This window comes from Haemorhous mexicanus, chromosome 2 (genome assembly GCF_027477595.1).
Source record: "Haemorhous mexicanus isolate bHaeMex1 chromosome 2, bHaeMex1.pri, whole genome shotgun sequence".
NCBI lineage: Eukaryota > Metazoa > Chordata > Aves > Passeriformes > Fringillidae > Haemorhous > Haemorhous mexicanus.
This window is the reverse complement of record NC_082342.1, coordinates 38,005,577-38,032,381: the sequence shown is the minus strand read 5'-3', so window position 1 is coordinate 38,032,381 and position 26,805 is coordinate 38,005,577. Positions and strand designations below refer to the sequence as shown.

The window sequence follows — 26,805 nt, the reverse complement described above, 5'->3', positions numbered from 1 at the left end:
TATCTTACTATGCTTTAATTCCTATACTTTATCCTGGGTTTTTTTTTTTTTTCTCCCAGAGCTACACTTTTATGTTCTAAACTAGATTCAGAATTTGGAGGCTTCTAGGATCATGCTTTAGGCCTACTCTGTAATTTAACATAATTTGTTATAACTGCTGGAATTATTAAAAGGGTTTCAAGGGATAATTTTGTAGAATAAAATATAACTGCAGAGATTTCTTGCTGACAGAGGGCCTAAAGGAGTTCAGATTTGTCTTTATATTCAGCTGTCAAGTGTTGGTCGCTTATCTATACAATATATTAAATTTTATATCAACTTTCCTTTCTCTGATTACTATCATTTTTATCTATGAAATCCACCAGTATTCAGCACAATTGAGATAGAACTGCAGAATGGCTGCTAAGTATCCTCCCTGTAGATTTGTTAACATGTAGGATATGCACCAAAACCCAGAACGTAGCAGAAGAACTTAAACTGAGAATAAAAGGGTTGGCTTCTTCTGTTACCACACTGAATGGTCAACACTGCTTTTCTCTCTGTGTCTGGAACACTGCAGGAACATTTATGTTTCTCCTACCCTACATATTTCTGTTTATTTATGTTGCTTAATTAATTTGTTCAAAAGAAGCACCTTCTTTCCTCTTATCTTCTTTGTTTCTTTGTCCACGAAGAATATCAGCTCTATAGACTGAGGAAAAAGAGGTGCCAACTCTTCAAGGAAGATGAAAGTAAGAAAATACAAAATGCTGCCTAAAATAGATTCTAAATACCCTTGGGTATGGTGGAATATATTTAATGGCTGAACACAGAGTCTGTCCTTGCTGAGACTCAGAACAAAGCAAAGGAAGATAAGCAGAGAAGAAAATTTTTCATTAAGACAATTGAAGATAGAAAGCAATAATGTGTTAATTTCTAGCTCCTTTTGTGCAAGGGGGAGAACAAAAGTCAAGAGTTGTGCAAGGATTTAGCATGAATGTGGTGTTTGGTGTTTATGTTCTTGACACCATAACAGAATACCTGGATGACAAAGACTTTTCTGGGAGATTTACAGACAATAAATCGTAGAAGCGTAGAATGATTCGGGTTGGAAAGACCTTAAAGATCACCTGCTTGCAACCCTGCTGCCATAATCAGGGACACTTTCCACTAGACCATGTTGCTTAAAGTCCCATCCAGCCTGGCCTTGAACACTGCCAGGGATGGGATGTCCACAACTTCTCTGGGCAGCCTGTGCCAGTGCCTCACCACCCTCACAGTAAAGAATGTTGGGTTTACAGCTAATCTAAACTTACTTTCTTTCAGTTTAAAGTCACAGCCCTTTTTCCTATCACTATGCCTGTGTGAAAGATTGTTCTCTAGCTTTTTTGTAGGCTCCCTTCAGGTACTGAAAGGCCCCAATAAGGTCACCCTGGACACTTTTGTTCTCCAAGCTGAAAACCTGCAATTTTCTCCTCCTTTCCAAATGAGACTTCCCTCAAGAGCATTGTGGGGAAAAGTGCATCTACTCAAATCATCAGGGTGATAGAAAAACAGCTACAAGAGGCAAAAGACAGCACAGTTATGAGAAATCAGTAGTAGAAAGATCAGTATGATCAAAATAAGGTGAACAGGCCCTATTTACTCCAGAAATACAGAAAACATCCAAACTGGAGCAGGAAGAACAAAACAGAGAACCCTGGCCCTACTCTGCAGCCATAAACTGGACATTGAGTATTTTCAGCATTCAACAAACCAAAGTCCTTTAGGAGCACATTGCAAAATTAAATTCCTTCCCTGCTTCTTAAATTATGTATAGGACCAAAGCTGGTATAAATTCTGCCAAGTATCAACTATAAGAAAAATAGCCTAAAGAATATTATTCTCAGATTATTCTTTGAGTAAGATAAAGTTTAGCCTGTGCTTTGCTATGTAACAAAACCCCAAAGCTTCATTATTCCTAGTTCACCAGCACCAATAATAAATAGGAATAGGTAAACATTTCTCAAACAATATATTAGATCTATATTTAATTTCTAATAAATTACACTGAAGAGAAAAGAGAAAACCCTGAGATTTCTCAAGTGTGTATTGAATCATTGGTCATTTCACCCCCAAAAGAATTTGAATTTCAACAAGAATTTTTAATTGAACCTCCTGGATTTTTAGCTTATGATTTAATCTACCAAGTTGCTATGGCAACCAATGATTATAGCTGCTAGGCCAAATTCACAGAATTGTTAATCAATCCTAATCTGGATATGCTGCATCAGTAGTTCTTTCACAGGGGAAACAGACAAGTCTAAAAAAAAGTTTGAGTTTAATACTTAATTTACAACACACAACACTAAAATTGTGAATATGCTTTTCATAATAAACATCTTTATTAGAAATTCCATTTTTAAACCCAGATGTTCCAATAGAGAGAAATCTTTCGCTGAGGTTTGTATATCACCCAGCATTGTGTGTCTCAGAGGCATCTAATCAATGAGCTTTTTAATGTGCTCAACTCTCCCTCTGCTCTCAAAGGGGGAGAATGGATTTACCCAAATCGAAAGTTACAGTCGTTATTCTAATATCATTGTGGTGGAGGATAACTTCTGTAGGGTGCTACTTTCAAATCAGTGCACTATTTGTCTGGCCCCCTGTATGCAACAGCCTGCCAGGGCGTGGTTGAAACCTTTTGCAGCTCTGTTCTTTATCCTGTTTCCAGCATGAGCATTAACCAACCACGTAAGGTCTCTATGTTTGTTCCAGGCTCCTATTTGCTATTTTCCTATCCTTCGGCAGAGTGATGCAATTAGACTTAGCTACTACAGAAGAATGTGGTGAGATCAACTAACTTTGAAATTTATTTCTAAAATATTCTTAATATCAAGTGTTGTGCTTGGCTAATATATAGCATATTAATTTTAATCACCAACAGTAGTTCGCCAGGAAATTTAAATTCTGTTTTATGGTCCTTTTAAATGTCCATAAATTTATGCATTTAGATATAGCTAACTAAGCATTTATGAGAGTACTTTCCTTCTGGTTTAATCTAATTCACTTCTACAGTGAGCAATTAACTCTTCTGAACATACTGTGTTAGAGTGTTAATCCTGGTGAATTTCTTGGAAAAGCTGTAGTTATAGTACACTAAGGTGATCAACAACAAATCAATTTAGTTATTCAATACGTTTAATATTACTTGAACAGATACTTCTAATATGGTGACTGTTCTTCAAGCTATTTTGCTCATGTAATCTAGAGCATCTCTTGTTGACTTTGATATCTTTAATAAATTTAACCGAGAATACCCAATCCGCAAAAATAAAACAGGGACTAATGCCTATGAAAAAGTCAGCACAAGAATCCATCATAGATGAAGGAGTCTAAGGACCAGTGTAAGTTGCAAATAAATGCCCGTGCAAGACCTTTGGGACTCTGCTGGTTGAATAAGAAGGTTGTAGGTCTGCAGTTGAAGAAGGATATTCCTTGAAAGCTGGTACAGAGAGCAAACTACACAGTCTTTCACCACATCCTGGAATCTATGTAATTTCTTGATGGCAACAACACAACACAACATTCAGGGATATGACAGGTCCTTAACCTTTTTGATATTTAATAATCAATTAATATTATTTGTGGAAATAAGGGCATGATCCTCCCTTGTTACCACCTGAAACCAGAAGCTCTAATTCTACAGTGGCATGCATGAGTGGAACTCACTTATGAGCCATGACCTCATGATTCTACTGCATGAAATACCATTAAAGATTACATCCCAAATGAAAGGAAAACTGTGAAGCTGTGTTTCAGCTGGAAGTTTATAACCAACTTCCTTTTTGCATCATACTATTTAAGATGTTTTTCAAAAGTTACACTTTTTCTGATTTAGGTCTTGAAATCAAAACTGTAACAGATCTTAGAATCATTAAGATTGAAAAAAGACCTCTAAATTCAGTGAGTTCAACTATCGAGATAAAGGGTTTTGATTGAAAGAGTAAAGAAGGACTGAACTAAAACCAGTAGCATGAAATTGTTACAACATTTTTTTTAATTCTGTCTGGTTTTCTCATTTGTTTGCCTCTTCTCTCATTTTCACAACGATTTGTTCATTCTCTCCCCAGTGTTTGTTATAAATTCCTCATTTGTTCCAGGTTCTCTTTATTATATCTACTATGAATTTATTTTTTAATATATTTCTCCCCACCCTGCATCTTGTGCTACCCCCTCACCTGTGTTACCCATTCACTGTGTTAAAATATGTTTTTTAAACATCTCTCTGAAGACAGTTGACTGTTTTAGCTAAAAGAAGCACCTACTACATTGTCATGAGGAGAAAAAATGAATATTTTAAAAGGCTGCAGCTAAGAAACATATATAGCCCCAGTCTTAGGTTTATGGTTGGATTTGCTGATCTTAAAAGTCTCATCCAACCCAAATGAGTCTATGATTGCATGATTTTTTTTTTTTTTTAAATAAGATTTTTAACTTTGCAAACATATTATGTAATGCATATACACACAGATTCACACATATATAAATAAAACTGTCAACTGGTTTTCAGCCTTCCTAAGGAAATAAGAAAAGATGAAGGGATTTCTGTCTGAAAGATGGGAACAGATTGAAGGGATTTCTGTCTGAAAGATGGGAATCAAATGGCCACATTCATCTGAAAATTAGGAAACATTAGAAGGTATATGCAATGTCATGTACATAACACTAGAGAATAATGCTTAAGAAGTCCCAGCTGAAACACTTCTAAGTGCTTCACACTTTCTCCAAATCATTCATATACGATAAATCTTAAAAAAGACCCTTAAGAGTAATTCTCCATAGCTTTTCCATCAGGACAACCCAATTTTAAACCTTTTTTGCCTCTTATCTATACAAAACGAAAGGCAGCTAAAGAAAACGTACTACTGTGCAATAAATGCTTTTTCATCTAAAACACATCAGTACAATTCCCTTTGAAACTCTATTTCATACCAGGTGCCTAATTAAAAAGGAACACTGTTTATGCAATTTTGACAATATTCCAAGTAATGAGCAATAACATGGCTTTTAGGCTGAAATCCCCATTGACTTAATCAGGACTTCTGCCAAAATATAGATATGCCCCATGACAGCCATGGATGCACACAGTTACAACAAAGTATAATACTAAATGCTTTGGGGTTTGCTGCTTTCATCACTTGTTATTTGAACTTATTTACTATTCCCCCATATTTTAAAATGACTTGCTTACACTTGACAAGAGTTATATTTTGCCTGATTCTCGATTTTTCCCTTACTGCCATTAATTTAAAAAGTCAAGAAGATCAGGAATGCATAACTAATATCATATATATGGGATTGAAAAACAAACAAACAAACACAACAAGCTATTCACAAAGGTAAATTCTATAAAAGATGACTCAGGCAAATAGTTTATGAATGACATAAGGTACTTGTCAGAAAATCATCTCTGCATCCTCTCTAATTAACTACACAGTATGTTATAATTGTAAAAATAGAAGTTTTGTCATTTCCTTTGACTCTAAATATAGGAAGCCCTAATATCTACAGTGCTGTAAGTAGAGCTGTTGACAGAAGACAGGACCTGAGAAAGCCTTTTAGAGCTGATCAAACCTCACTTTCTTCCCCTCATTTGCTGAGGGGTGAGTGGGGGTAGTGAGGGCTGGACTGCAACCATTATGTCTGCAGCACAGAACCATGAATTAGTAATTCCAGGATTTGGATTCCAGCTACAGTGGAGCACACCATATGTGATATCCATTAGGGACTTTTACAGAGCTTCCCCACTGCCTGAATGCACATCACCCCGACCTCAGAGCTGGCTGGCAGCACACCACACACCTCAGCTGCAAAACTTAAAGACTGAAAATTTGAGACATAAAAATTTAAAGCTATATGTATAGATAGATATGCAACTGCACTCCCAAATAAATAGTTAATTATATATATTTTATATAATTATTTATGTGGATATTGAAGGCAAGAGACTTGTTCCACTCACTGTGAACTTGCAGAAAGACAGAAATGGCACTTCTCTCCCCCTTCTAAACTGTATTATCTTCAGCCCTTGGACTATGGTCCTGGAAGGACACATGCTGACTTATCCCTAAAAATCCTCATAGATGGGGAACACTGAACATTTCCAAACCCAAGTTTAAACATAGCAACAAGAAAAGTGAGTATCACGTTTTTCTTGCAGGGGGTCTCTCATAAACATTTATAAAATAACCCAACATATTCTGCCAAGAGCACAATGGGAATGCAGTATATATGTGGCAAAACTTCATATTTTGCCCAAGTCAGACATAGATGATTCATTGCAGACCCTGAAAGAATTTCCTGTTCTAGAATTCACAGCCCTCTGTGCGGAAATTGTCTGCAGTTAAGGTGTGAAGGTAACTTTTATTCTTTATCTTCATAAATCAAAAGAAAGATTCAAAACTAAAAGGGCTTCAACATACGTTCTGAGAAAGTCTGTGCATAGTTTGTCTCATATTCCCCATAAACTGTGCAAATAATGGATTATTCACTCAATAACAGAACAAAGACAGAAATCAGGTCAGCTAGACCTGAAATATTTCATTCAATGCAATACAGAAGTTTTTGTCTGGAAGATGGAACATTACTTCTTTTCCTACATTTACTTTTGGATATTTTGTTCCATTTTGGAATTCTAGTTGAAAACAATGAATCTAAAATTATTTTGCAGCTATTAAATATTTTTTTTTTACTTTTTTGAAACAAATTGTACATCAAAAATGTCAATACAAAACACTGTCATTTCTGATCTTTTTTCTTCTTCAGTCAGATGAAATTGTTTGTTGACTTCCATTTGAAACTTTTAAGGTACAACTGAAATAGCTTTTTGTGACAAATTTGCTATTCAAAACATCACCATCTGTACTCATGTTAAACACTCCATGTTTAGATTCTTCGTTTTAATTACTGTTTCTGACAATAAATATGCACCTCTGATTTTATATTTTTTTGCCCTGAAAAGTATTGAGAAAAAGAAATCAGTTCCTCCCTGTATTTAAACATTATAAACTTCCTTAAACATTTCAGAAAGATCACTGAATCTTTACTAATTTCATCAGTCTCCTTCCAGAACAGGCATCAAAATGTGCAGCAAAAGAAGGTATCATCATCTTGTAGGCTTTTTTTGCTTGATTGCTTTTCTTGAGACTAAACCAATAGGAAAAACCTTACCATTTAATTTGGTCTACAGCAGTAACTCATGAGCAAGTGAAGTTGTGCATTAATTTGTGCAGTCCCTAAAGTGACACCCAAAAATTTGTCCTTCATTTACTTGGCATTTTGAAGTTTAGACCTAACCAGAAAAAGAGATTATCAACAGCTTTTGTAAATGAAAATAGTGGAAAACCAGACTAATTTCACTAAAATATGTTTTGTTTCCCTCAATACCTGATCTCATCAGTCAATGATGCGGAAAAGTAACAGAAATGTTCTAAATGCAATTCTTTCTCCAAATGCAACGATCTATTCGTTAGAAAAATGTTAAAGTTAAAAGTGTGATAAAAATAGAGCATGATAAAATACATCATAAATTTCACCAGTGAAGTTTCAAGTGATACACACCATATCACTTTATTTTGATTATGTGTCCAATGAGCAAGTATCTCTGGTATAAAAGCATACCATAAAATAGCAGTGGAATCTTTTTACAGTGTTACTTATTCTGACAGTTTCACTTGTCATAAGATCTTTGAGTCCAGGAATGAAAAATAAAACAAATAAAAGAAAGTCTTTATTATTTTGTAATAACCCAGAGAGCGTTAGTTCACCTCTTAGGAAGGAATTTCAAACATTGCAGCTGGGTTTTTTTTTTTCCTCTTTTGGAGGTTCCAGAAATTGCCCTTGAGCTAGCAGATTTCTGGAGCATCCAGTCTGTTCAGCCTTGGAAAGGTTATGTATGAGAGGTTACTATGTTCTACTAAACACTGACTCATTTTATCAGGGTGAGATCTATGGGGCAGCAGCAAGCATTGTGCTCTACAGCTTAACTGAGAGCCTTAGTAATTTATAATTTCCTATCCATCTGCACAGTGCCATATGATCCATATGTTCTGGCTTTTTAATATTCTATCTAAAAGGTCCTGATTTTTCATGTTTGCTCATGAATATTCCCAGATTTGAAAGAAACAGACCCATGAGCAGCAGAATAAACAAGACCTCCCCTCCTATGGCTCTGAGCTGTACTGTTAAATTCTGATGGCCAGTAAGGTGTTAGTTCCAAAAGAAGTTTATGCTGAAGCAAAATTTCACATTGCTCCTTCTCTCTCACTCCCCCATCTCTTAATTGTAGTATTTAATCTGTATTAATTCACTGGTATATTTATACCAGATGAGTTGATTCTGTATTTTTTCTCAATTTCGTTACCTCTTTTTATGGAAGTCATAGGACTTTCTCTCCAGCTACTGACCTCCTTCAAGACTAATTGAAAATGAAAAAAATGGGAAGAAAATCAAAGGGGGCAAAAATTATCATTATGGCCTAACAGAGTATTTTGTTTATAAGACATTTTTCTTTTCTCATTGCAATCTGTGTTTCCTTTTCTTCTTTTTAATTACTAAAAGCTTTATGCAATAGAGCTTCTTATGTCATGAAAATGTTTTCAGTATTTCAGCTCTTGAATTTTGCCATTCATTTCTAAAAATTTTGCTTAGTGAAGTCAGTCATTTAAAGATTTGTCTACAAAACTGTAAGTCATTCTTAGAACATTCAATCAGTTAAGTATTTCTGAGTCATTTATATTTCCCTCTCCACTGTACATATGTATATTTTACAAAGTTACATTTCATCATCTGCCTATTCTTCCAGTTCTGTTTAATTTCTCTGAAATGTTATACAGCCTTATCTTCTTTTTACTGCCCAAAACAATGGTATCCCATCTGCAAACTGCCCTGTGTTTGTCTAGCTAATAATCACATTTATACTTTTATAGCACTGTCTAGGAAAGATTTCAAAATGTGCATAGACTTTCCCTGGTCCAGGCTGTTCTGGGATAACCTTAGCCATAAGCCCTCTGCCATACTGCAGGTGATCCATTCCTTTCTCTCAGCTGTTGTGATCACTGGCACTCCAACTTTCCCTGGCATTTTATTTTCAGAAGTATTTTCTTTCCTTAGCATGTTAGAGGGATGGGACTTTGTGAAAGTTATTTAGTAAGTACAAATAAATTACTTGAGCCTCTTTTCCACTTACTACTAATTTACTGACACTCTCAGAGATTCCATTAAGCTAAAAGAAATCAATTTTTCCCTTAGAGAAACTATTCCTGTTTGTTACAATCCCATTATGTTTATCTCATTAAAAGTACCTGGCACAGATTGTCTGAAGTGTGATTCCCAAGATCATCCCTAGAGTTTCTGAAAAGACAGATAAATATTTCCTGTCATCCAGTTCTCTAAATGGAACAGCTGTGGCACTGCACATTTTCATTAACTAGCCATCAGCCAACTGATTCTACTTAATTAATACTATTTTTAAGAGAGCAACATTTTTGTCCACCTTTTTTTCTTTTGCAAATATACAATACCACCACCAGCTCATAAAAATCTTGAGTAAGATTATACCAACTGCCTATTTACCCATATCTCTGGAAAACAGACTGTACCAAGCAGATACAGTTCTTTGCTCCTAGGATTAGGTTTTGTCACTGAAGCACATATTCTGTTTTGGGAGCTCTGAGAAAAGTGGTTAGAACTGCTCCGGCAACTATCCCAAATCTGCAAAAGAATGGTGGGCACAGATGTAACATAGACAATGAGGACAAGAGGGTGGATTCCTACTCTGTGGCCTTAACAGTTCAGAAAAAAAAAAAGAGTCTCTGGAGAAGGAATGAAGGAATGCCCAGGATCTAGCACTGCCCCTACACTAATTAGTCTTTGAGCAATGTTAGCAATGCAAAACTCCCTTGTCCAATGCCCTGACCACTTTCTCCATCTTTGTTTGCCAAAAGACTCTGAAGAGGGAGCTGCAGGGTAGATGCAGTACATAGAAAGGCCAAGTTTGGGATGGGACTAAAATTGTTAAAACCATTATTTCCTGTCTTCTCCATCTTTTTCATTTCTCCTCAGGTGATCATTCTTGCCTCAGATTGCTGGAGATGTAGCTGCCTTGGGCAGCCCTCAGCAAATGAATCTCCTCCCCACAGTCAAAGAGATGTCAAAGCAGTCATTCAGACCACGTCTTATAGGGAAAGGGGAGCTGGAAATGACATTGCCAGATCGAGGAAACATTCAGTTCTGGGAGAAAATAAAGCATTTCCAGAGGATAAGGACTTTCCACAAAGTCTTGCCCAGATGGTTCTTGTGTTTGCACATAAATTGTCAACTTATTTCTTCTTGATTAGGTCTTATCACAGGTTCAAATGCCACTGCAGCTCCCAATACCTTGCCAGAGAACAGAATTATAGTATACCAACATGCTCTCCACCAGCACTTTTAGAAGGTATAGAGCATCAGAGTACTAAACCCATTACCAAATAATATTACAATACTCCAATAAAATTATGAAGAATTTGGATTTGACAGTCTACCCATCATAGGTATTCAATATCACACCCAGCAGGCCAACAGAAAGGGTTTGTGAGGAGACAGTGGAGGTGGGTGTCCCTAAAAACAAAGGGTCCTCACGAGGATGTGCCAAAACTTGTTATGTTATTCTCAAGCCTTTTAATAAGGCATTTGCCCTACCATAATTAAGAAAACTCACTTACACTAACCATTATTATGAAAATTGAGTTAAAAACCCATCTAATTGAAAGTATAGTAACGCTCATCAACTCAGTTAAAAACATGTGTAGATATAAATCAAGGACATTAATTGATTAACACAGTAAGCAAATGGTGATATGCTAGCTGGAGTGGGTTAATTTCTACATTGTGCAATCATGGCAGATTCTTACTGACTCTATTCTCAGAACCATTTTTCTTTAACACCAAGGCTGTTTGTTTTTTTCCCCAAAATGTGTACACTTGTCCCTGTGTTTCTCTCTCAGTGAAGTGCAAAGCATTCGTGCAGTGCAAACAGGAAAAAGCCAATAAATGTAACAAGATAGCACTGGTCTATAATTCAGCCTTGAGATATGAAACATCTCTAGCTAAAGAAATTGCAAAGGAATTATACACTAGTTTAAAAGTAGATATAATTTGATGGTAATAGATGGATTATCAGCTAAGATTAGAATATATGCAGGAATTCCTATTAATTTTTGCTCATTTGCATTGGTTTTAGCCTGGGCAGCTCTGTGCTATCACAACATTAAAGCTTTTCCTTGTCTATATGATACTTAGGACAATGGGGCCCTGCACTGCTCTCAGAGCCCCTGGGTAATACTATAACCTAAATTATCATCATCATCATTCAGATTGAATTAAGAGGCTTGGAAAAATATGCATCTAGGGAGGAATCTCCAGACCAGTCTAGCTTAGATCATTACTAAGAGCTATAATGAGAAGGGCAGTGGCACATCTGCTTTGATGTATTCAGGAGCTGGAAGGACTGCACTAACCTGGTCAAAAATCTTGATGTAGCAAAGATAAGACAATCTGAGATATGCTACAGCATGATGCTACAGAATGGATGAATTTCATCCTCTCCCACACCTCTCATTTTATTATCAGATGAGATTCTCAAAAGGAATTTAAAAGAGTTTGTGACTTACAGCTCTTTGAAAATCAAAGGGAGATGTATTCCTGCCTAAATTAGGCTGAAACCTACTTTTCCCAAAAGCCTGAATATAAAAGAATCCAGCTTTTCAAGATTATATATAAACACCACCGTCACCCCTGGGTTTCACAGTGTTTGGGAAAATTTTGTACTTATCCACCCACACAAGATCTAACTGAAGTCTGCAGAGTGTTCACCCACAGACAGATATGACCCACTGTGTTTGTATCCAGAATGGTGGAGCAATACTAACAAACCCAAAATTTCAGTCAGAGTCGTCCAGCAAAAATCATTTGGGGGCTGCTATTTTTGTTCAGTTTTCTTCCCCTGTATTCCCCAGAAGCAAAGCAATGAGCAGCTCCTTTGAATATTAAATTATTGAAGTTCAGAAGAATTTAATTAGTATCTCACCTACTTACCATCTTGCAATGATGCTTCTCCTACAATTATGGTACTACATTACAAGCAATTTCAGCTTAATTGAATAACTGGAATAAAACCTGGGTTCCAATTGCCAGAATTACCTGTATTAAGACAGCTATAACTGACTTGAAAATCAGTAAATGTGAGATGATCTCTGTGCATGCAGGTTTACAGCAGATTCTCTAGTATTCAGCCTTAATATTTACCCTCAATATTACCATATTCACCCTAGTATTAGCATACTGTCAAAAGAAATATTTTTAAACAACATTGCAGATGTGTCAGTTTTCTGGGTATGAGCAGTTGAATAATCGCAAAGCCAAATCAGACTGCAAGGTAGCAAAATGTAGGCTCTAAAATCTTTTCAAATACTTTATCAGTTTGTGCCTCTTTCTCCTCAGCTGCACATGCCTATGTGTATTTCAGCCACTGACTGCCAGACTCCTTTCTCACAGTTCCTCACATTCATATTATTTGTAAAATATGTTCTCTCACAAAGCCTTGTACTGGAAGCAAGAAAGAAAAAAAAAAAAATTCAGGGACAGTGAGATGAGAGAAAAAGAGCAATGGGACAAAACCCAAATTGTATTTTCCTCAGCCTGTTTCTCTACCCTGCTGCATTTCGTGTGGCTCCAAGCTGGCTCAGATCCCCTTTGGTTTGAGATAATGACCTGGCATAGAAGTCAGCTGCTGAGTCATCCTGCTTCAGCAGGATGAGAAAAGAAAGTATGAGAAAAAAAGGTTGGTGATAAAGTCAGTATATGAAAGGTGGGAAGCCACAGATGTGTGTTTCTAATGGCTCTGTCATGCAGTTGAGTACAGAGGGTTTCTAAGTCATTCTGCTCTGAAAGATAAACCTTTTCAGGGAAACACAGAGCCATTAAGATTGGAAAAGATCTCTAAGATTAAATCCAACCATTAACTTTAACACCATCAGGTCCACCACTAAACCGAGTCCCTTTGTACCACAGCTACATCTACATGGTTTTTTTAAACACTTTCAAGGATGGCAATTCCAACACTTCCCCAGGCAGCCTGCTCCAGTCCTTCACCACCCTTTCAGTGGCAAATTTTTTCTAATATCCAGACATTAGGAAATACCTATCCAGCTTCTCTGTATGCTGCATTGTAAGAAGAGTTTGATGCTGGAGTCTTCAAATGAGGAAGGTACAGCCCCTATACAAAGGCACAGTGTCGTCCAAAGGCATAGGTGTGAAAATTCCCAGTACACAAAGTGATGAAGGAGAATAGGAGAAGTAAACTATGTTTTTCAAAGTAATTCAAACACTCCACCTCTCTAGTGCTATGATAGACTGATGTATTGGTGCTCTATGACTTTGCTCAAGACTACTTTTCCTCTGTTTAGAAACAGCACTAGAACAGCCTCCCCAAGGAAATGGTTAGAGCACCAAGTTTTGCAGAGTTCAAGATGTGCTTGGACAATGCTCTCAGGCACATGGTGTAATTCTAGGGGTTGTCCTGTGCAGGGCCAGAAGCTGGACTTGATGATCCTTGTGGGTTCCTCCCAACACAGGATGGTCTAGGATTCTGTGATAAATACTAATGTGATGATCTGCCCTGTTGATTGTTGCCTTTTTTGACAGATTCAGCTTTATTTAAAAAAAAAAAAAAAAAGTCTTGAGGTACAATTGTTTAGTAGTCCTTGTGGCCTACTTTGAACTCCAAAATAGAGACAGGATTAAAATTCCCTAAGCCCAGTATCTTTAGGAGAGAGTGGGAAACAGCATGTTCAGAAATGGAAATCTGTTTTAGGTATTTTTCCCTAAGTCAACTTTCAGACATTCCCTGATGTTACAGGTATTAGTAAAGTACAGGTAGTACAGAAATGCCCTTGGGTTCACTTTACTGTTCCCATTCACATTTGCCTTAAGTAGATATCAACATCTCCAGAATACTGAAAAAATAATGCCTTTTCAAAATGGAAGTAAAATTATGAAGATAGCAGTTGGGAAAATAACCCAGTTTCAGCTGAAATCTTTGATTCAGTTCAGATCTGCTCAATCTCTAGATTTATTGCAAACCAGTGAAAGAAACAAACTGCCCAATAACTCCTAAAGAGGAAACAGCAGCAATTTCAATGTGAAACCATCTGCAGGTATGGCCTTCAGAAACTGGACTTTAACACTCCCAAAGTGTAAAGGTTTTAACTTTGTGCTATTTTGGCTAATTCCCAGTAATTAATATAACTCTTTATATTCTCATCACTGAAACTCTACTTCCCTGCTTGGCATTTGCTCATCCTCTTGATCAAAGGCACAATTTGTGACTTAGACTTCAAAGTAAGAATTTATTTATTCACTGTAAAAACACCATTACTCATTTTAGCCTTTACAATGTCATGTAATCAATTATAATAACTTTATTAAATCTATTATCAGGTTTTCTTTTTTTTTTTTTTTGGGGGGGGGGGGGGTGAAGCAAAAATTTCAGCCACTATGGGGTGATCAAATCCACTGCAGCATTTCAGGCAGATGCATATTAAAACTGTAGTGGGAGGAAGGCTTTGAAAAAATCAGCTAGGTACACTTTGAGAATGTTGTCATTTTCTGCGGAAAACACTTTAAAAAGTTGACTTCTAGCTCTTGTCTATGTAAAAGTCTCATTCTATTAATATTTGGAAGATGCCATTTGGTGTTCATGAGCTTGTTGATTAAAAAATTGATTGCAGTTTCTTTGGCTCATAGTTTCTGTAAGTATTAATAGAATAAAAGCTGCCCAGAGTGCTGCCATTTCAGTGGGTAACTGAGATCCACTACACTTGATAATATTCAACTGTAGTTCACATTGCTTTTGTTCAGGGGGAGGAGAACCCACCTTTCAGGAGCAAGGAAAAAAAGAAAATCTGTTCTTAAAGTCTATGTGCAACAAAGAGGAGACCGGCAGTGCTGTGCTTCTGCTCTCTAAAGCAGCCAAGAAGCAAAATGATCAATAAGAGTGCAGTTGTCTTGTACAGGAGGGCATCAATCGTTACATGTTCACAAATTTGGTACAAATTTGTACTTCATGGGTGGCCTGAAGAACTAATAAGATCCATGTGTATGTGTAGGAATGGAAATAAGAGAAATTTAAGAGAAGGAGAAATACAGGAATGGATCCTGATGGTAAGTCAGAAAAAAGAACAGGGAAAAGGACCACAAATTAACTATGGAAAAAACAAACAACGTCATGCGAAAGAAAAGACAACACTGTGAAAAATCAAGTTAGTAAACAATGCAGATCTTAAAAAAGCCACCTGAGTCATCAAGACTGCTGACTATTTTTTTGACATTATTCCCAACTGCATCAGCTTCACTGGCAATTTTAAAAGACTATTAAAAAGCAAGTAACATGATCTTCTGAAATGGATTGAAGGGAACCAAATGGCAAAACGCATTTCCCATTTAAAAATATTTTTGAGCGAGATCTCTTTTGAGAAGTCTCAATTAGCCATTGATACCAAGATCACAGAATCACAGAACCACAGAATGGTTCAGGTTGTAATGGACATTAAAGATTATTAAGTTCCGAGTTCCCTGCCATGGGCAGGGAGATGATGTCACACAATAATAAGGTTGTGAAGATGTCATATAATAACAATCTCAGAAACTCTTATTTAGACTAGATTCTTGAAAAGAGTTGGAAAGTAACAGCCAGTTCAGAAAGATTTTTCTTTTAGATGTCAAAATTCTGTTTTTTTCACAGCTCCATAGTCCACAAAACCACATTACAGCAAGATTAAATAAGAGCTATGAGAAATAGGAATTTAAAACTTTCGGAAATAGCTAAAGCACTTCTTGGTCAGGCTGCCAAGATACTCTTTCATAAGGTTTGACTAAAGAGATTCTGTTCTCTTCATCCTGGAGTCTGCAGCCATCCAGAGCTCCTGGAACTGCAAACTTCTGCTTTCTTTTACACCTGGTACTGACAAAAGCCAGAACATTTTTGATGTGTCACATCATCAGATGTATAAACACATGTATCTTCTACTGAGTGAGTGAATTATCAGTATATTCCTCAGTGAAAAAGTATCCTGGAACTTTGGAGCTCTATTTAAATTGTAGAATACATTCCCAAGTGTCAGCAGTGGCCGAAGTCTGACAGAAGGGCATTTCAGCTACCGAGCTTAGGGAAACAACTGGTGTTAAACCTGTCTGACATATCTGAGAAAAATCCCTCCTGTTACAGTCTGACTAATAACACCAAGATGCTTTATTGCACTTTTCAGCAGTAGGTCAGAAAACACTTTGGAAAGGTGGCAAACATCATTACAGATACTTTACATATATTCTACTACTTCTAGACTTGGAGAAAAGAAGTGGCAGAAGATACAAATCCTATGTTCATAGCATCTAGTAGTTATTCCATGGATTTATTGCATATATTTGATGTGTTTCAGATGGGGGAAAAAATCCCAAAACCCTCTATATATAACAGTCCATCTCAGTATTTTTTATACTCTATGAGTATTTCACATGGCCAACACATCAAGGGAAAAACAAGTCAGAAAATAACAGGGAATCAAGGAATAACTAGTACTACGCAAAGCATTAGAGAAAGACAGTGAGAGAAAAGGATTCTTGGAATTTCTTATTTACTTGATTATATGTGAGAAACATGGCCAGGAATATCTGCAATATGTCAGGCTTCAGCCTCCCCCTCTTGTTCCCCCCACCCCCCCCCCCCCGCCAAAAAAAAAAAAAAAAAGCAAACAAAAAAAAGAGGCTCAGGAACAAGACCATTGTTGAAAAGAAACCTGCTATTCAAAAAGAAAAAAATATAAATCAGCTAATTAATACTAATGGATAAAGCACCCAGTAGATCAAGAACACAGAAAATCTCCTGAAACAGCAATTCAGATTAACATTTGAAAAGACCTTCAATACCTAGGAGGCCCATATAAAGTAAACAGGGTCCATAGCCTGAAAATATTTTCAAATTCCTTTGAAAATTCCTGTCTTCGTTCTTCAGGCAAGTCTAACAACATATAGTGCACTAGTAGGTACTGTCAGAACATGCTCTGCTTGTGTCCATCAGAGGACAACCTTTATTTTGCCAAAAAATAAAGGATTGCATTGCCTGAGGTTTACTTTAAGTTGCTGAGATTTCTCCAATTAAATCACCCACTGACAGAAGCAATTTTATTTGGTTTCTTTTTTATTCTGTCAGAAGCTAGAAAGATAACAAGATACTGTCTGCAACTACATAAATCATGTGGAAAGCCATCAATCAGAAAGCCAAGGCAAAACATCAAGCACACAAAACAATGGGCTTAGCTGTGATGACAAAACAAAAAAAAAGTTCTTCTCTAATAACTGTTCTTCACCGTTACATTCAATTTTGGTACCATTTTAGGAATTTTTTTACAGTAAGACAAGGACTCAGAAATGAAAGACATTCCTGCCCGCATGAAAATGAGACACAAAATATTACTCAAAATGCTAATCTATAAGCTTCTTATTTTGCCTTGAAATAAAATGAAATAGAATCAAAATTCAGAGCTTCTTTTGCCACTTCCTCAAGAGCAGGAACAGGCACATTTGTGAGCTTCCTTTGTCTCTTTCTAATCCGACTGCATTTTTATATTAAAAAACATAGATTACAGATAGAGATGTATGATATATGCTTATCTGCTGTTACAGTAGGAGATAAGAGAAAAGCAGTACATGATTAAACATGTAACAAGTGTTGTGTCTTAATGAAGCAACCTACTGAATATTCAGTGGAATCCACTGACTGCAGCATGGGGCTTTGCCAGTGACTGCATACTGAAAAGGAGAGAGGGGGGGAAAAAGGACAAAAAACCAACTCCACAACACAAAAGCTAGGAAGCTACCAGGGCAGTGATCAAAAGTATTCTTATAAGATCATTGCTACTGGGCTCAGCCACCCTGGGGATAAAAAATGCTTCATGCAGATTAGCTATACTCATGAAATGCAGTCAGTGTAAGCAAAGAAAAGGATGCAAGATTAAATTTTAGATGGCTCGTTAATATATTCATGCATACATTAATATGTCCTCTATATAACCCCAATTAATTTTGTAACTGCAAGAGAAAACTTCAGACTGCTGTTCCTGACATGTAACAAAGCCTCAGCCTCTCAGTCATCCACAGCTTTTAAAGAGCCTCTGAAAAGCAGCATCTTCGCTCAGGAAGAACAGCCTGTGCTGTGACACTGCCTCAACTCTTTGTCACACCTCAGTCACAGAAATTAAAGCAAATTCAGCCTTTTTTTTTAATCTTTTCTTCCCTGATTGAACTTCATCTCTATCATAGGGTTCTTCCCCACTAGTAGGAATTAAGGGATCTCAGCAGCTCTGGAAAAATAAACATGATTTCTTGGTACAGACAGATTATCCCCCCAAAACACCAGGAACTACAGACACAGTAATGCTGAAAGTTGTAGCCACCAGCTTTGTCTGTGCAAACCTGGTTCCCTGGAAGCTAGGGCTATTTACATTGCCTGGGCAGAGGGCTTCCCTGCAATTGCTCAAACCTGGTCTAGTGGAAGGTGTCCCTGCTTAAGGCGGGGGTTGGAACTAGATCATCTGTAAGTCCCTTTCCACACAAACCATTCTGTGATTCTATGTTTCAAAACAGCTCCACAGGTCAGGGGAGTGAATTTCCTTATACTGTTTTCCAGCTCTGGGCAGCAACAACTCAAGTTTATTTACAGGTCACAAGGCCCACTGCAACACCAGGAGAGTCTTGGACTTTGTTATTTTCACAGTACCTATGACCAGTGCATGACTTTGGTCTTTATTCAAAGTTCACTATCAAAAAAAATAGTCCTAAAGTTTGTTGAATTGTGAAATGAGACTGTTGTATCTGAAAAAAGAAAAAAAAAAGCTATATAATATTTTGACCTTATTTATCCAAATTGTCTTCAGAACTCAATTTTTATTGAAGTCAATGTTAATTCATGAAATAAATAGCTCTTGTCTAATTTACATTTTTAGACACAAAAAATTACTCTTTATGACAGTTTCCAGGAAGCTCAGGCTAATACGTTTTCCACAGAATCATTAATCATCCAGGCTCATCCTCAGAGCCTCTTTCCCCATCTTTGTTAATTTGTCGGACAAGCACAGCAACCACTGTAGCGAGGTCTGACTCACACCTGGACAGGGAAAGCTTCAGAGGTGGGGAAAAATTTCATTACAGACAGGAAAGGGCAAGTGACGGATTCCAGAAGCCTTCACAGGAATGACCTTCCTGCACTAAGGAGGATAAAAAGAAGAATGATTGAGATTCAAGGGATACTACACACTCACTAGGAGATAGGAATTGGGAAAGAGAGACATCTGCCTTGGAGCAGAAACAAAACATCCTTCCCACACTAGATACAGAGCGTCTCAAAGAATCTTCTGGTCACTAGTGGTGTGAAGGGCTCTGTATCGGGTCCAGTCCTGTTTAATACCTTTACTGATGGTCTGGATAAGGGTACCAAGGGTAAATTTGCAGATGACACCAATACAGGTGAGAGTGTTGCTTTGCTGGAGGGTAGGAAGGCTATGAAGGGAAAACTGGTCAGGCTGGATTGATGGGCTGAGACCAACAGCATGAAGTTTTATAAGGTCCTGCCCTTGGGGCACAACAATTCCAGGCAGGGCTACAGGCTGGGGGAAGAATAGCTGGAAATCTGCCCATTGGAAAAGGCCCTGGGGTGCTGAACGTGAGCCAGCAGTGCCCAGGTGGCCAAGGAGGCCAATGGCACCCTGGCCTGGATCAGCACTGGTGTGGCCAGCAGGAGCAGGACAGTGACTCAGCACTGGTGAGGTCTCACTGCAAATCCTGTGTTCAGAGCCCCTCACTACAAGAAGGACATTGGGGGCCTGAAGTGTGTCTAGAGAAGGGAAAGGGAGCTGGGGAAGGGTTTGGAGCACAAAGCTGAGGAGGAGTGGCTGAGGGAGCTGGGGGTGTTTGTCCTGTAGAAAAGGAGGCTCAGGGAGGACCTTCTCACTCTCTACTACACCTGAAAGGAGGCCAAAGTCAGGTGCTGGTTGGCCTCTTCTCCCAAGCAACTGAACCTGTGCCACAAGAGATTCAGGCTGGATATCAGGATGAATTTCTTCATGAAAGGGTTGTTAAACATCGGAATGAACTTCCCAGGGAAGTGGTAGTCACCACCCCTAGAGGTGTTCAAGAAATGACTGGATGTGACGCTTAGCACCATGGTCTAGTTGACAAGGTCGTGATCTGTCAGAATCTCAATCATTTGGACTCGATGATCTCAGAGGTCTTTTCCAGCCTAAATGATTCTTTGATTCTATGACTCAAGTAATGGGTAAGACAGGGCTTCCTGCCATTAGGAAAAAAAAAAAAAAAATCTATGTGCTCTGGCATTGGGAGACGCAGCCCTCCTTCTGTAAAGCAATTTGTACAAATGCCAATTCGTGGAAAACCTTAACTTTGTAGACTGCTGAGCCCATTTGTTCCATGCGGAGATGGTTTTTCTCCTCTCTCCACTGGAAAGTCATCCCATCAATCCTGACTTTCTGCAAGCTGTCAGCAACCCAGATGAGCTGCAGGACACCATCCTGCAGAAATAAAAGGAGTAACAGCCAGTGTGACCCTTTCCAGAAAAATGAGGCTACTGAAGATGATCATTACTGATCATTCTTGTTTGAAAGTAACTTAGCTTAGGATAGTTATTTACCTGGTTTTTGCTCTATTTCCACTAATGCTTATAGTTGAATCTGGCATTAAATGAGGAAATGGAGATAGCTGGAATAGCCTGACATTTAAAATGTTCAGACAACCATGGAGATGTGAGATCCTTACAAGGATTTTTACTTTTCAGCTTATCTTAACAAAGTGGAGTATACTGAAAACCAAAAATAAATCTAACATCACAATAATACTAGAAAGGCTCATTTAGGAGTCAGAGTTATCATTCATTTAATGAACACTGATTAGCTCTGTTCCTGGGAGGAAGGGGAAGAGGCACATATTTAATTTAGAGACAGAACTTGTGCCTCTGATTTTCAGGTACAGTTGTGTTGAATTCAGATTTCCCAAAACACCAGGGATTCACAAGGCACTTTTTACTGAATTAGTACTTTCTAAGGCATCTAAGAAAATTCTCAGTAGTATATCATGAAGCTTTACAGATGCAACCAAAGAATTCTGAGCTTACTACACCACCTCGTGTCAAACAAGGGGAAGTGCAAGAAAATTATTTTAAATCCACTTTCCATTACACTACAGACTTTTTTCCTTTAAGAGATTATTAAAAGGCAATTCCATCACCTCCATAAATTGAAAAGAACATTTATTATCTTAATATGGCAACTATAACAAAACTTCTGCAATGCTAGCATTTTCCCAAATGTTAATACATCCACATAACTGAAAACTTCCTTTACAACTTCAGGGTTTGACATTCAAAGTTGCTTAAGCTGTTGAAAATTTTATCTTTTGCACACCAATAAGCAGATCAACCTTTATCAGGAGTTTGAAGCTTTCTAAAATTAGGCATTTTTCAAAACTAAGTTGACTGCACATGAAATGCTACAGGAAAATAGAAAAGCAAAAAGTTAATGCAAAATACAATAAGGTGAAGAAGTGAAAAAGACATGGAAATTATAAGAAAGTCTGGTTTGCAGCAAAACTGTTCTTGCTCATTATTATCTTCTGAAAGGGAGTTATCTGGCTAGTGCATACTAGATTTTAGGTACTTGGAAGATAAGAAAAAACATGCCTACATTCAATTTCAGAAAATCTATTCACATTTCTAAACAATATTTATCATAATCAGTATCTGTGTGTCTCAAAGAGATTTTCAGACACTATGAGGACCACATTTCTTATTATTCAGCACATGAAGCAAGTGCAAGGGTGTTGAAGGAAATAAGTTTTATAGTTTGGTTTCCAAAACAACTTCCTGAGTTAATCAGTGATCATAGAATCATGGAATCATAGAATCATAGAAGGGTTGGGTTGGGAGGGATCATCTTAAAGACCATCTAGTTCCAGTCCCCTGCCATGAGCAGGGACACCTCCCACTAGACCAGGGTGCTTAAAGCCCCATCCAGCCTGACCTTGAATATTTCCAGGGATGGGGCATCCCCAGCTTCTCTGGGAAATCTGTGGCTGTGCCTTACCACCCTCACAGTAAAGAATTTTTTCCTTATATCCGATCTAATAATCTAATAACAATGAGCTCCACTAGGGTGTTTCTGGACTACATCAAGCCACACAATCTGAAATATAAGATTACTGCCAAATTCTTTAAGAATTTGTATGCTTCAAAATTTAATATGCATCTGTTCTATGCAAACATGGCCCATATCAGGCATTTTGAATCACGGGTGTTGATAAAAATATGGCCTGAATGCATCCATTTTGAGTGTCAGAAAATGTTTCAAGAATCCCTGGAAGGTTTTACCTGAAGATGTACACAGGGGAATAGACAGGCCCATGATTTCTCTCCTTGAACTTACCAACCATCCGCACAACCTTCCTCTGTAATCATGCCAGCCTGTTCTCAGACTGACAAGGTGGGTTATGGATGCGAACTGAGATGTTCACTGAGAACTGGGGAGCAGGGTGATGGTAGCAAGCAGTCAACATGCACAGACAAGGTGTAACACCTATGGCTTCCACAGATGGCTGCGAGCTCCAGTCCGTTGTGAGGGATATAATCAGCCATCCCAAAGGGAAGTTTTATAACTGCATGATCTCTGCAGATTTCTTTCCAAATGAACAAAAATATATGGGAACAAGCAACTCTTATTCTGCCAAAGTCAAGTCACTTAGGAAAAGTGATGTGATTGGGATGGACATGTGGCTTGGTCTTGGGACAACATTTCGGTTCCAAAGCATCTTACCTAGATTATTCTTATGCTCAAACATTTTATTTTTAAGATACTATTTCAAAACAAATATTGGGTAATCATACTGTCATCAGGGCATCTGCCACCACTAAACACCAAAGACTGCTTCACAGCTTGCTGGAGAGGTGGAGCCTGGTGCTGCAGTCCCTATGGAGAAATTCAGGCAGTGAAATGCAGCCAGGCAGTGACTTAACCCCACCAAACCAGGCAGCAACCGTGCTTGCTGGCCTGGGTGAGTGGTCAGATGGACAGTGTTAATAGCACACAGGATATGATGTGATCCCTGGCTTGGTGTTAAGGAAACTTCCCAGTCTGACCATTCACACACTCTAACAGTCACACTCCCAGCACCAGAAACTGCACCAAATGCATTCCTCAGCACTTGGTAGAAGCGGACTAATGACTTTCATGTACACATATTTTCCCTTTGCACCAAATACTCTGACCTGTAATGATAAAAGTGAGGCAGAACAAGTCAAAAGTTCTTGGTGGAGTTTCCTGACAGCATTATCCTGCTGAAATCACCAGTGTCTTCTCACTCCTTAGAAATTACCAGGCAGTATTTGGACCACAGTACTTGTTATTTCTCCTCAAAACAAGATTCCAGCAGTTCCACTTCTCACTGGAGCCAATGAAATATTTAAATTGCAGGCATTATTTTCCAGTTAATCTTTAAGAATCCAGTATTTTACATTTCCCGAGGAAGGTGTGCTATGGGTTGAGAGGCAGTTTTTGCCATTATTCAGTGCAGCCATGTTCACACAATACTTCTGAGAAGATGGCAGAATAATAACTGATTCTGACTATATTTTGGAGTGTTCACAATACTATTTCTCCACTATGTGGAAATCACTGTGACCAAAAGCTTCTGAACAGGCATTTCTGTCAACTGCCAACAATAAAAGTGAATCCAAAGCAGGTGTTTTGGATAGGAAGGGCAACAAAATGCCATGAGCTCTAGCAGAAGAATTCTTCCAGCCTCCTGAGCTAATTCTCTACTGGAGGTTAAAAGATGGGACATAGACAGCAGGAGAAAGGAAGCGGGAACTTCAAAGCCATTTGAAGAGACAAACAGCTAAATTTAGATTAAATGGCAGGCATGAGACTATTGAGTGGCAGATATAAGACACTGTGAATCTGAAGGAAAGAAGGGAAAGGGACTGAGTCAAAGACAAAAAAATCCTCATGCTGGAGGGAGAACTGGCAGGAGACACTGATTTCCAAGAGGAAATACTATACAGCTCCTGTTCTACCATCACTTCAGAAAACAGAAGCAGAAAACAACTTTGTCCTGTTACAAGAACAAATTAGACTGGGAGCTGTTTCAAGGCTGTTGTGCATGTCTGGTTATACCCTCACTTCCCAACAAGCTTTTTGTCATCATTGTTACACCCTCAGCTTGGATTATGTAGCCTTACTTGAAAGTCTCCAAATGTGAAGAATAATATCTGGTTTTGACCCTCATGAACAAGAAACACCATTGTAATTACAAAACTAAAGGAGTCCTAGAGGAACAGGGATGTTTCCTTTCCAGGCCAGAAATTGCTTGGTCTGTGATTTTTCCCTGATGCTAGACAGAGGCCTCATGGAGATAATCCTTTCCAAGTAACTAAAGTGATAACCTCAGCACAGGATGATCTATCACTGCTTGGTACTGTTGGCTTCTGCAGAAAAAGTTAGGTAAGTAAACCAGACAATTGCTAAAACCTGAAAAGACGAACATCATACAAACTAAACACAGGGCCAGCAAGAGCAGAGGACAAAGATCGATTTGCATGGCTATTCCACACAGGCTCAATGAACACCAGCTATAGACACATCAATCTTTAATAATAAACACTCCCTTTCACTTGCAACCACACTGTAAACACTGTGCTAGGCAAGCAGTGCCCATTTCACAGGCTTTGAGCACCAGAGGGAGCAAAGCCCATCTGCCTTGTTTGCTGCTTAGATAATTGCTGGAATAAAACTATTAGCCAGAACATCACTGCCTGTAGTAAAGAATATTATTCTTTTTTCCCCCCTTCCCAGGCCTAGTAGAAACTAAAATAGAAAACCCATCATGCTAATCACTGCATCTATGCTCCTTCCACAAGAGAAGCTGTAGGAATATTTTCCAACCACTGCATTCTTATTAAAGGACAAATGTAAATTTTCAGGAATGGTTTCCTTTTTATTATACGGGTTATTATACAGGTTCACCAGAAAGAGAAACATTTTTGCCCAACAAGATATATCAGAGGACACCAGACCCATGTACAGCTAAAGCTTCTGTATTTTATAAATAGTTGCCATAGTTAACAGAAGGATATCTCTAAAGCACTCTGAATTGCATCAAAACCCACAGAAAACTGCAAGTGCTTGAGCAGCAGGATATGAATAGAGGCAAATGAGCTCCCTTTTCAGACATAACTTGTGAATTAGATATAGCTTTCTGAGAGATGAAAAAACCTAGTTACATTTACAGTATTTTTTTTTAATTTCTGAACAAGGATCATCTGGAAGGGAAGTCTGCCATTTCAAAATCACCGTGATATTGAGGCTAAAAACTTGCATTATTCCTTTCACAATATACAGAAAACCAGGCTAATTTGCCAGGAATTATTTTTACTCGAGCAAAAGCCTCACTCAAAGCAGAAAGCTCACATTTCTACACAATGCTCTGTCAACTACACTGTCACCTGTTCCACTACAGTGAGCCTTAAAAACCCATCACAGGAAAATCAATCTGCAATGATAGATTTCAGAAAGCAGCTTGTCTGTTTGTACAACAAAATAAGTTTCGGAGGCATTTCACGGTATGCGTTTTCTCATACTTGAGGATTAAAGGCATGAGTTGTATGGATCCTACCTTCAAAGGAGAAATGTGCGACTGTAAGACGTATCCATGGACATTCTCTATTTGAGACAAGTTCTTCTCTGACACATGAACAAGCTCTGGGCCTCTCACTTCGTGGGTTAAACGAGGCAAAGTATGGTCATGTGGAGCATCCTCATCTTGATAACGATATTTCTAGAGGAAGAAAACATCAAGGAAGAACAAATAAGTTCTCAGGAGGTAATTCCTATATTTTAATATAATTGTGGAATAACAAAAAAAAATACGATACAGTAGACAATAATCATCGGATTTCCTAGTGTGTTCTGGAGAGAATGAGTCATTCTTTTTTACCATTGTATCAAAGAGAGAACTGTGCTATATGTCACTGATACACAAGACTTTCACCATCAAATATACATTTGAGATGACACACTGATAATAAAGAAAAAGAGATGATGATCAGCTAAGCTGTAGTGTCAGATCACATTTCACATCCCTGTGTGTTAGGAATTAGAGTTCTATAGCCCTTCTCTGCAAAATACTTGAGTTATTTTCCACTTGACAGTGTGTACTCTGATGCTGGAGAGCACACACACACACTTCCACAGAGGCACAGTCCCACAGAAGATTCCACTGCAGTAAAGTTCTATGCTTACACTCTTCTTTTCCATGGAGAGGCAACATGAGGGGCTTGTCCAAGATCCCAAATGAAGCTTGTAACAACAAGGAATATAACCCTTAAAATTAAATTAAATTAACTGATCTGGTCTCCAGCCAGAATGTTTTGCAAAAAGGTGCCATTCCCTCAGTTGTGTCCTGAGGAGGGGGCTATTGGATGAAAGCCTAAGATTTATTTGTATGGCCATATAAGAAAAATAAGTCTGAAGTCCAGGTACAAAAACATCCCAAAGCAGACCTCTCCAAGCAGCAGACCTCTCTGTCCACTTCACTTTGACCACTCAGCTATGGAGTGTTATTTCATTTACTCAGCCCTCCTAAGGAAACCACCCCAGTGTATTCCTGCCTTCAATCTTATGTATGGAAATG

General features: G+C 38.1%; 1 protein-coding gene across 6 annotated transcripts in view; it reads right to left on the bottom strand.

Moving 5' to 3' along the window:
• DLG2 (discs large MAGUK scaffold protein 2) overlaps positions 1 to 26,805 on the bottom strand; it is an 831,288-nt gene that overhangs the window by 499,844 nt on the left and 304,639 nt on the right. For all 6 annotated transcript variants that reach the window (XM_059838484.1, XM_059838487.1, XM_059838482.1 and 3 more), the window contains one exon: positions 25,789 to 25,950. In XM_059838484.1, the coding sequence (XP_059694467.1) occupies positions 25,789 to 25,950 (162 nt within the window). The remainder of the gene's footprint in view (positions 1 to 25,788; positions 25,951 to 26,805) is intronic.